The 12,388-nt window shown below is 35.8% G+C and overlaps 2 protein-coding genes across 2 annotated transcripts; both read left to right on the top strand.

Annotated features, from left to right (window-relative positions):
• waif2 (Wnt-activated inhibitory factor 2) lies at positions 1 to 1,842 on the top strand. The gene has a single exon (XM_007235437.4). The coding sequence runs from the start codon at positions 219 to 221 to the stop codon at positions 1,263 to 1,265; it is 1,047 nt and encodes a 348-aa protein (XP_007235499.2). The 5' UTR covers positions 1 to 218; the 3' UTR covers positions 1,266 to 1,842.
• Positions 1,843 to 9,979: 8,137 nt separating this feature from the next.
• Positions 9,980 to 11,145, top strand: LOC107197005 (olfactory receptor 2AT4-like). The gene has a single exon (XM_015601938.2). It carries the CDS (start codon positions 9,986 to 9,988, stop codon positions 10,982 to 10,984), a length of 999 nt encoding a protein of 332 aa, XP_015457424.2. The 5' UTR covers positions 9,980 to 9,985; the 3' UTR covers positions 10,985 to 11,145.
• The last annotated feature ends 1,243 nt before the right edge of the window (positions 11,146 to 12,388 follow it).

The raw sequence follows: 12,388 nt of genomic DNA, 5'->3' as shown, positions 1-12,388 counted from the left end.
TCCTGGAATGAGCCGCTTCGCTCGCGCTGGTGTTTGGAGATCTGCAGGAGTTTAATGAGAATGAACCGTTTGCGCCGAAAAGCTGCCCCGCCGCCCAACTCTTCACCCCTAGAAAGTGAGCGCTACATCTTGACAGCAGACCCAAAAGTGGTGAGCTTTGTGTGCGCTTCAGATTCCGGACACTGTTCAGATTTGTAAGCTTCGGTGCTGATGAGAACATGGAAATTAAAAGGGCATGGACGGGAGGGATTTGCGCAAGGGGTTCGTTCTGCGCTTATCGGAATGTGACCGTGCTGTATTTGCTGATTTGCTCCGCGCGCGCTGAGCCCTGTCCGTATCCCTGCACCTGCAGCGATGACTGGGCTACTGTCACCTGTTTGGAGTCGCAGGACATTGCGCTGCCTCTGAACGTGTCCCAGGGGACGCACACTCTGGTTGTGAGAGGAGCAAACATTTCTGTAGTTCCCGGGAGCGCGTTTTCTGCGTTGGGGACAATTTTGGAATTAAAAACGCTTCTGCTGTCTTGGAACAATATAGCTGAAATCAAGGCAGAGGCGTTTCTTGGACTTTCGCAACTTCGGGTCTTGGATTTGAGCCACAACAGACTAATGAGGCTGTCGCCCATGGCTTTTTACGGGTTGGAAGAGCTGTGGGTTTTGCGCATGAACAGCACCTTATCGCCTCGGGGGGCAAAGGAACTGCCTAAAGCGCTGTCCACTGAGAGCCTGATAAATCTACAAAGACTGGAACTGTCAGGAAACCGCTTGAAGGCAGTGCCCATTGCGCGCTTTGACAACCTGAACCTCGACACATTGATTCTGACCAACAACTCAATCGAGACCATTGGGGAAAACAACGTGTCGAGTTTTAACGAGTTCAAGAAGATAAGTGTCTATCTGTCCCTGAACCCTTTCAAGTGCGACTGCGACCTGGAAGCGTTTTATTATTGGCTGAAAAACGGCTCTCAGTGCGCAGATTCGGCTCGCCTGCTGTGCAAACTACCAGAGGCCAAAAGTGGATTGCATGTGGAGAAACTTCGCAGGGAGGACTGCATCAACGCGGAGCTGGAAGCCGTATCGTACGTGTTTCTCGGCATCGTGCTGGCTTTGATTGGCGTCGTGTTCCTCATGGTCCTGTACTTAAACAGAGGAGGCATTAAAAGATGGCTGAATAATATCAGAGAGGCGTGCCGAGACCAGATGGAAGTATATCATTACAGATATGAGCAGGACTCCGACCCTAGACTGGCAAACGTGGCCGTTTAGGTGGTCAGTGCCGGCGTGACTAAACTTCATCCCCAAAGACTGGATCTGCGTTACCACCTTGTAGACTCATGCATGACCTTCCGATAATATAGCACACATAGGCTACGTTTACTCCTTTAAAAATGCAATGCATAATGAGTGTGTACAGAATGTAGATTAAAAACTAGTTTTTTTGTTAAAAAACTCCAAGTACTGAATAAGATATGTGGGCTACTGAGTGAACTCTCCCCTCCAGCCTTTAATGCAGACATAAACAAATTACCCATTAAATGCATTCAAGTTTAAATAAAACCTGAAGTACTACAAACACGTGGACTTGATATATGCTTGATTGATTACTGTTCCTGTGTGACCTGGCTCTGATCTATTCAACCTCTGAACGCTGGCAGGTCTATAGATCAGACCAGGGGCTGGAAGGTGAATACATCACCTGCACGTTTTCTTTAATGTTTATGTCATGTTGGCTATAGGGTCTACACTATGCATAACAATCAGTAATTGCTGTTACAAACACCAATAGTATTAGAATATTGTAGGTTAAGACATAAGTTCCATGTTCTCAATTACATAATTAAAGTGCTATAAAAAATGGTTAATTGGGTATTGCCATCTGCTGTCAGGAAAAAAATTCTCCACAGTGGCTCAAAATGCTTTCTGACTCATACCGAACCATTATGACACTAAATAGAACGATTATTAAATTGTTTGTGATATAACCTTACACCGTTTCATTGTGAAAAGAGAACCAAAATATCACATACTCAAATAACCATTTAAACATTTCAGTATTTTTGAGATGTAATTACCAAACAGCAACGGAAAATGATCAACAATATTTCTGTATTAGGGACTCATTTAAACTGGGTTAAAAAAAAACTAAATTATTAGGTCATCTACTTTCTGAGTTGACATTCACATATAATAAATGAAACATAATGAAGCACCCCTGGAAAAATAACATGTTTTGTGGATTATGAAAATGGGTTGTTACACATTTTTGCATATTTTAGCGTCCAATTTTTTAAATATTATTTGTTTAATAAAAAGAGCCATTAATAGATAAACTTAAAAAATCAACAAAATATATAAAGGGATTTGTCAACCTTTGTATACGTAACTATGTTTAAAATATAGTAAAAATAAAAACTAGTTGCAAATATCTAGAAGAATATTGAAAGTGGATGTACCTACTAAATTACAATTACAAAATAAACATTTTTAAGCAAAACTTATCATTGTAATCTGTAAAATTAAAATAAAGCCAAATTCACATCAGTGTAAAATCAAACCTTTCCTTATATTTATGTGAGGAATAGTCATTGGATAACAGACAAATGCTAAACATCACATTCCACTGCATTACACATCATATAACAAGGAAACAAGAACAAAAAATGTTCACATCATTTATTTTGTCTTAGGTATTAATGGATTTTACTTGATCACACATTTAAAACTGAACCTATTATTTCACTTTCTCTGGATTTTCTTTTTTCTTTTATGAAACTACAATAAATACACAGAGAGCTGGACACTAGTTGTAAGCCTATGTGAGTATTCACACAAACCTGCATGTTTATTGGTCTAAGCTGATGAAAATTGCCTTCTGATTATTCTGATGTCTCCCCATTAGCTGAAAGTGACTTTATCACAGGGCTCGGAAATATCCTACCAAAGTGGCCCTACACCACAGCTATAAAGGCCCAAGCTCCAGGGTGTAGGCTAAGTGTCTTCCAAGGCCTGAGGTTAGATCAATTTTATATTGCGGCTTGGTTGTTTAATAGACTTGCTGCCTAAGTTACACTACTGGTATGTTTCCATGGAAGGGTGATGTCTGTACTGAGTGGTTTTGAGGACTTTTCAGCTGTGTGGGACTTTTTCCTGCTAATAATACCAGCTAAGTGACTTTTCAGCTTGGTTTTTGGAGTTTTCTGCTGCTTGTTATGGAGCTTTGTGTGTATTGTGGCATTTTTTGTGGATTGTGTGATGATTTTGAGAAAGGTGCTACAAGAATACACAGAGAGAATACACTGAAATAGTGTCTGAAAGCTAACTCATACTAAGTAATTTAATAATACTAAACATTTGTATCATGTGTAATTTTTTTTTAATTTTCTATATTATAAAATGTGTTAAAGGGCTAAGCAGTCATTTACAGTAAGTCAGAATCTTGAATATCTTCTCAAGGCTTTGTGAGTTAGTTTCCTTGACACAGATGAAGTTTGACGCTAGACTAAGAATTCCCCCTCCTCGTCTCTCACTGGTTTTTAAATATCCCAGAGTGAGTGGTTATTTCTCCTTGTTATTGATGGTGGCTGGAGACAATTTGCTGCTAATAAAAGAACAGTGACGAGACTGAAGACAAATCGGAGGCATAATTATAGGCGAGCTGGGATTAATCTCATCAGTGCTGTGACTAAGAGAGAGGGCGAGCTGATGCCCTATAAATCCGCAGTCCCGCTCCTGCTTCATTTGCCTGTCTTTAATTAACAGGCTCTAGGCGTCATGGTGTTTGATTTTAATGGCAAGGTCAGGTACTGGCAAAGCCACAGACACAAGGTCTCTGCTGAACATACTGAATGGGCAGTCCTGGTGTAATGTGTGGCTATTTTGGTGTATCTGAATTGTTTTTTGCATTAGTAAAAGATTTAATAAAAAGAAACATGCTTTCTTTCTGACTTGTGCATGTGTTCAGTAGAACATTTAATGTTAACATTAATTCTCAATTTTTATTAAGGAGTTTATGTGGCTGTTTACATATTTTACATAAAAACATTGAAAAGGCATGTTTCATGTTTTGATCCTACAAGAACCTTTGAATCTGTAATACAAGGAAATAAAAATAATTAGAAAATCAAAAGTATATAGTTTAACATATACACACTAAACAGTCAGTTGAATTGGTAATTAAATTATGTGCTCTGAAAACATATATAGTAATTGAAACTGTAACAGCACTGTATTTTATAAAATCATGAAGTTACACACCTTTTCTTTCCTATTAAATGACATATTTTTTGTGAAAAAAGGTCTATAACAATTCAAGGTATAATTAAAGCCTACACCAATGTGGAAACTACATGAATGGATTTTTAATTGCTGAAACACATAAAAACACCAGTAATACAATGATTAAAACACTTAATAAAATAAATAAATACATCAGTGTTTCTGCCGGCTGCTCTATGGTTTTACTGAGTTTAGATCAGGAGCTGTCTCAGGTCCTGAAATGGCCTTTAATCCAAACTGTCCATATTGGACCACATAAAATGTCAGGATTGGTCATTCTTTAAAAAAAACTAAGAGAACAAATAACATTTATTTAAATTCTGAATAACATTTTTAGCACAAAAACTGTAGAAGGACACCAAAGAGTGAAAATACTCTAGTTTACAGCAAATTATATAGACTGAACATGTTATTTATTTTCATAATACTGTATCTTTATTAATACATGTCAAATGGGTGCCAAGTGGTTTTCATATACTGCATCAACTCTGTCTGCATGGCACTGTCCTAGACCAAAAGTTTTATTTAAAAAAATATATTAGCATAAAATACAGTGGAGTAAGTGTAGATTTGCAAAGAAATCCCCCAAAAATGAATGTGATTTTTGGCCACTGTACAAACATTATGGCAATAACAATATGCATATAGTTTTTATTGTATAAACAACTAGAATGTAATCATACAGAGCACAGAAACAGCACATTTTGTTTTTGTTCTGTGCCACAGTAGCTATGAAATTAATGTTTGAGGGAAGAGCATAGATAAAGCAATAAAACTGCTCTGAATCAAACTGAAAATGGAACTGAACACAGTTCTACAACATGCCCTACAAGTCTACAACATGCTGTATTTTTTATCTCTATGGTTCTCAAAATCCACTCCTTTGGTAGGTGCCCTACTACTTTGTCTAAAGAAAATTACAGAATATTCTTTATAAGAAAAAGTCCTTGACTCAGTGCCCTCCGTCCTAGAGTGACTGAAGTAAATTTTAAATGGCTTCACCTAACTCAATGGGATTCTAATAGAGGGCAGAGTCAAATTTATGCCAACCCAGGCAAAACAGAAAGAAAGCCACAAGATGAAGAGAACATCCATAAAAATCCATAAAAATGGGCTAATTTCTCTCATACTGGCCCATTCTAGCCCTTTTGTATTTCTAGACTGCCGCCTTTTTGTGTTCTTCTCATGCAAGCTCTTTCACAACAGCACTGGGTCAACCTGTCAGTGCAATTGCACATTATCTTTTAAGCAGCTGAAACACATTAAATGTGGTTTCTGCCAGGAAAAAGCCTCAAATGTTGCAGTGCCAGCAAGGTCATTTACGTTCATTTATTCTACTATGTTGCTGTTCAAGGCTGCTTTATTGAAAATAATTTACCACATAAAGAATGCTTAACTGCTGGGTTATTCTGGGTTTCTGTGTTATATGGACTTTAAATAGATTAATCTATACATACTACGGCTAATTCTTCCAGAGTTGCAGGCAATATTTGTGTTTGCTGAAAATCATAACAATGCCCTGGAGTCCTTATTTTGTCAGTGATGTTTTGGCATCACTTAACCACTATTCCAAGCAATAAGACATTTCTGTGCATGGTAAAATATATTAGTAACAATGTTTGTTTTTCCTTTTCTAATTAGGGCTTTTTAACAATGTGTTTACTGTTAAACAAATGATCTCTAGGAAAAGTAAAATCCCTAATGGGGGTTGCACAACTGAATATGACTCCAGCCACTTGTTAAATAACCCCCAACAGTTATCCTGTTATCCAGGGGCGTAGCAGCAAATTCTGGGCCCTGTACACTCGCAATATCAGTGGGCCCCTATCAATGCCAGTACATGAAGAACGTGAGCAAAAATAAAGGCAAAAAAAACTAAAATAAAAAAAACTAAAACTAAAATAAAAAGCATGAATAAAGTTTTAAGCTACAATCTCTGGCAAAATTGTATGGCAAAAATCAGGATCACACAATTATTTTTGATTAATATTGAGATCACAGTTATTTAACATGATCATTCATTAATAACCTCATGCATTTATTGAGGGTTGACAATAGCTTTTAAGCACAGCACTGCACTGCAATGCTAAGACTTTTTACCAGACAAGAATAATAAATTGCTTTATTGCTTAATATATTACTAGTGTGTACTTGCGCCTACAGTGATATTGGTAGGCAATTAACATGTTGATATATGCAGCAGAAATATTATTTGGTGTATCATTTGTTAAGTCTCAAGTCTTAAGTCTCTTAAGTCTCTTAAGCTAATGACTTCACGTGAGCCTAAAAACATCAGCAGTCGCTGTCTGGAGTGGACTTTGCATAACAAGCAAACTCGGTTCACCTTTGGAAAAGAAAGACACCAACAGCTGCCTCCCCTCATTCTGCCTTATTAACCTGATTTCTGCTTTTTAGGCAGCATGATGTCTTTAGCCCCCAGGTCAATCTGGGCTCACTGACGGTACGCCTGCAGCCGGCCGTTCTCGGGCGGACTAAACCCTTTTGCGCCTCCAGGAGGGGGCCCTCAGAATGTCCAATATGTTGAGAGGACTGTGACTAAAGTTCATTCTCTCAGTTGATGTTATCAATATATTTGATTGATTAATTATTAAATAGTTAATTGGAGGGCCCAATTCAATAATAAAAATATCACAAAAACATAAATAAATCAGGATTTTTATGGGCCCCTCTCCCTATTTGGGCCCTGGGTAGTCAGGTCCACTTTTCCCCCCACTACCACGCCCATGCTGTTATCAAGTGAAATGCAAAACACATTTTTATTTCCATATAGACAGATCAAGATGAGGTAATCAGTTTAATAGATACATAAATAATCAAGGTCTGTTATATGTGTGAAGTGTGATATATGTTTGTAAAATTTAAATGGGCAATTGTATTTTGTTACATGTTGTAAATCCCAATGGACCTTATTTTAGCGATTAATAGTGCACCGGTCAATTGCGCAACACCCAGCTGGATTTAGGGTGTGTCGGTGTGTATTTGTTATCGTGAGGGCGCACAAAATACGCCTTGCACAACTTGAAATGTGCAAAAGACATGTACTAATTCTCTTAATTAATCATGGGTGTGTTTTGGGCGTAACATGAAATAAACATGATTTCATGTTACGCCCAAAGGTTAAGGGAAGAGCCATGATATTTTATACTTTATTCTTTTTATTGTTGATGTATAAGCTGGATTTGCACAATGCAACATGTTTATATGTGTGTGTAACAAGCAGGCATATAGAGCTGCTGTGCGCGCACAATGCACACAGCGTTCCTATATAGCTAAGATAGATTTGAGCCTTGCATAGTGTGTATGATAGGGCCCAATATATTTATTTCCCTTTGAAGATTAATGTGAGAAGAAAAGGAAGGTTTTTTTTTACTTAGATTGTCTAAGATTAATTAACTTGCTCTATTAGACATTCATACCTATCTGGTCCATCTCTTATTCGTAAAGTCAGAGACAAAAGCTCGGTTGCTGCACAGTTTGTGCTGTTTATCCTCTAGTCTTTCATCAGTGGTTATAGGATGCTGACCCAGATATTGAATAGTTCTAGGTTGTGGACTAATTTTAATCCCGACATGACACTAAGCTGTTTAAAAACTCCAGCAACATTGGAGCACAACACACCACTATATCAGTGTCACTGCAGTGCTGAAAATGACCCACCACCCAAATAATAGCTGCTCTGTGGTGGTGAATAAAGGTACATATAAGGTACAGTAGCGGCCTGCCAAACCTGGGTATCAAACCGACATACTTGTCATGGATGTGCCCAGTGCTCAATCCACATCGACCACCACTTCCCTAAAGCCAGAATAATCATTCAGAATCTAGGAACTAAAGCTTTGGAACTCTAATTAAACAAATTCAATTTAATCAACACAAACAGCGATCTAATTACTTTTACTTTTTATTCTTACCCTGAAGAGTTTCAATGTACAACTCAATCACATGCCTGATTACAAAGGAAAAAAATAAACAGTTGCAAATATTTTAGAATGCAATATGTATTGTCAAAGCTAAAAAGGCCCTTAGTGAGAAATAGTTGAGTTCAAATTGAGACTTCGGTCCTTAGTAAATGATTGTGTTATTATTGTGGCAAATCTGAGCACAATGTGAGACTATTCTAAACCTCAAGAGGAGACGTGAGATTTCTGAGCTCTCAGGAGACACATTTGAGCAACAGGGGACTCATGCTTAAGTCTCGTATTTTTCTCGTGTTTCCATTTGATTTTATTGTTCTCTAGGAGAAACTACAGAAATATAAAGAATCTCTCCTTTCTGATTTCTCTTTCCTCTGGGGTGTTCCTTATTTCAGAATTATTGATACTGTCTTGGAATGAAAATGCGGAATATTCATTTGTCTTCAGAAAAAAAAATGAGTTTTTCGGGGTGTTCTTTTATAAGACAACTTTACCAATCAAATGCTCTTCAACGAAGGACGTCCAATGACATGGGGTCAAATGCTTGTACTTTAAAGATCATAAAGTATACTGATAACATCTTGGTGCCACAGACTACAGGACACCTTCTAACGTCTTGTGGAATCCATGCCTTAAACTGGACAAAATCTGAAGATCCTCAATATATTTTGTAAGACAAGTCATCAAAAATGGCATTCAACTATAAATGCTTAGGTTTAAGTACCTTAAAATGCCCTACCACCTACATGATCAGCAGTGACACATAATAATTCATCTGTATTTAATGTCCACAACCACTACAAAAATGCACCAACTACTAAACACAATGGGCTTCTTTTCTGTCGGTGGAGATGAATGGAAGTGAATGGAATATTTAAGAAAAAAGACTACGTATAAGTTCTTTAGCAAGCCATTAGCTAGTTATTTTTTTATTATATCAAAAACTGATTCGATTTTATTTGCAGTATCACTTTAACAGGTGATTTACTTAACCGAAAACTGTTGACAATGTTGCAGACATTTTTTCATGTTAAAGCTTGAAAATAGGCTTTCAGTACAGAAAATAATCATTTCTGTATCAAAATTCTAATTGAATGCAAATGTAAATCCTTTTTTTTTTGCATTAAAACGGTTGATACGTTCCTTTATTTGCTATTTTCCTACTATGATACTATTTTTATGTGATAAATTATGAGAACAATTATATTATTTCCGTTAGATATGTTGCCTTCTTGCGACCTTTAGCTCTTACACCTTAATGAGGCATCTTTTCACTTGAGTGATAGTTTGTTTATGCATAGAATTTTTTCAAGAGTTTACAAGTGATGTACACAATAAAGAGAAAAGGCCTACTGCATATTATGATGCAATTAAAACATGGATGTAAAAACAAAGATGTAACCAAGTCACTGGTAAATTGGAATTTACAGTTTATAATTAATCTCACATGACTGTAATTATGACTGTGGTTTGTAGTACATTAATTGGTGTGTTTCCTACTGAGAGAACTAGCTTAATAAAAGTTATCTGCAATATAATGACACCTCTGGAGAACATAAAGAACTATAAATTTCCGAAGAAGAATACATTATTGTAACATGGTACACTATAGCTCCTGATCATCACCCACTGCATAACAAAACCTTAAAAAAATTGTAAGTATGGAAATTATAATGAATAACAACGTATCTTATCCTAACCTATAGGCAGTTTATGTTTACCATTATTTTTCAAATCATATCTTAAAAGAACATAAGCAAACTGAAAAGGAAGACAATGAGTATGCAAAGCCCAACAGATTCAATTCAGAATAATTCTCTTATTCATCCTCCAGGTTTTTATATCATTGGTCTTATCTCTATGCCTTTTGCAAATGTATATGTCATTTTCTTAACTTTGCTTTATGTCATAACTGTCATTTGTAACTGTTTTGTAATCTGCATTATTTGCATGGATCACCATTTGCATGTTCCCAAGTTCATTGGAGTGGGGAACTTAGCAGTGGTGGATTTGATCCTCAGTTCATCTCTCATCTTTGCTATGATTAAGATCTATCTGTTCAAAGACAATTTTGTGGAATTTAAATTGTGCTTGGTGCAAATGTACATATACTATTCTTTTTTAACACTTGAAGCCTTTTCCATTGCCATTCTCGCTTTTGATCGATTAATTGCAATATGTTTTCCTCTGAGACAGAACACCATTAACACGCCTACCACCATGACTGCTATTGTAGCTGCAATGTGGACACTTAGCCACGGTGTCACAATTTTAGCTGTTGCAGCTATGACGTATCTGTCCTTCTGTAATTCAGTTCAAGTCAACAGCTATTTCTGTGACTATGGACCAGTTTTCAGACTAGCTTGTAATGATAATTCACTACAGTGGACCCTTGCCACAGTTCTGATTTTGTTGTGCAATATTGTCCCTCTGAGCTTCATTGTTTTGTCTTACACGTGTATTTTAATTTCTGTATTCCAAATGAAAAGTGTGGAAAGTCGATTTAAAGCTCTTGCCACATGTACAGAACATCTTATTCTTGTGGCCTTTTTCTATATTCCTATGTGTATCATTTTCCTGGTTGGACTTTTTCGAGTTCCAATCAACCAGGATCTGAGAATAGTTGGTTTGTCTATTTGTTCCTTTATCACACCCTGTACAAACCCCATTATCTATTCACTAAAAACCAAAGAGCTCAAGAGCAGAGTTTATTTTCTGATCAATAGAACATTTCATATTCAGAGACGTTCTGTTCATCCACTTCATAAGACATGAACAATTATCAATTTCCAGAGGTGTAAAGATTTATAGTTTTGAATAAGTAAAACTGAAGTCAATTGTAATGTTATACATATGTTTTATATTCATTTAATTACACCTTGGGACAGGTTTAATGTTGTTGGGTTATTTTATTTTTCTATTCTCTCACACATAAGACATATATGTATCAATGAAGTCACTGTTACTCAAAGATCCATGCTGAGTAGCCCACTTTTTTTTGAGCAACAACAGAATGCAGAAAGAGCCCTTTGCTAAATTAATGCTAAATTATTATTTTTTTGCTTTCATACCTACTTCACCTATATATTAATTAATTGTATAATAGTGACAGAATCAATCATTTTATCTGTTTATTGCTTTTTGGTTATTAAAACAAATTTACTTAAAAATGAATTATTTACTTAATTTATATTTACTGTACATTTTACTGTAAACACATTGCATTACACATTCCTAATTTAGGGTTTTACACTTCTGTGTGATTTCAACCTTCCTGTTAAGTACCACATTTCTAGAAAGTACTGTAATATTATTAGTTATTATGTGTATGCATCCTTTTTCGTTTTATGATTTTTTGCATTGCAAATTTAATATTGAAGACATTAAAGCTATACATGAGGACATGTGGAATACTTTGTTACACAAAAAGTGTTAAACAAACCAGAATATGTTTTATACTTTAGATTCTTCTAAGTACAACATTTAGCTTTGATGAGAGATTTGCACTCTTATTTTCTCAGTGTCTTCACAAGGAAGAGGCACCTGGAATAGTTTCCTCAGCTGAACAATAGTTGCTGCTTTTCCTTCACGCTGTGCTGATCCTAAATCACCCATCTCAGTTGGGTTTCAGTCAGGGAATTGTGGAGGACATTATTATGTTTACTACATAATAATGTATTAAATTATGTTTTAATTGTTTTAATGCCTTTAATATGAATCTAACATGTAAAAAATAAATCAAATAAGATATAAAGAAAACAATAAATAAGTTGTTTCCAAACTTTGACTACACTGAAAAAAATGATGTGTAAAATTTATTTTAAAAAAGTTTTGCAACTTTCTGCATTTGCTTTTTTAAAGTAAATTTAATTTCATGTAAATTAAAGTAACTTCAACTCGGTTTCAAAACTTCAACTCAGTTTCAAAATCCTTTCTTTTAGTAAACTTTACTTAATTTATCTTTGCTGAATCAATCCTTTCTTTTAGTAACATTTACTTAATTTCTGCATACAATATCACCTAATTGCAATTACTTAATATATATAATAATTCTACAATATTATTAGAAATAATTTTAGTTAAAACACACATATAAATGTTTACATAATCTTAAATATTTATTTCGTAAATAGACCAAGACTCACTGTCACAGCACATGGATGACATGAAATACATTCT

The sequence above is a fragment of the Astyanax mexicanus genome, chromosome 20 (assembly GCF_023375975.1).
Source record: "Astyanax mexicanus isolate ESR-SI-001 chromosome 20, AstMex3_surface, whole genome shotgun sequence".
NCBI lineage: Eukaryota > Metazoa > Chordata > Actinopteri > Characiformes > Acestrorhamphidae > Astyanax > Astyanax mexicanus.
The sequence above is the reverse complement of the archived record's forward strand: the minus strand, read 5'-3'. Positions and strand labels throughout refer to the sequence as shown.

What these genes read in the sequence shown, in the direction of transcription:
- waif2 (XM_007235437.4), top strand. Translation starts at nt 219, where the DNA reads ATGGAAATTAAAAGGGCATGGACGGGAGGGATTTGCGCAAGGGGTTCG.
- LOC107197005 (XM_015601938.2), top strand. Translation starts at nt 9,986, where the DNA reads ATGAGTATGCAAAGCCCAACAGATTCAATTCAGAATAATTCTCTTATT.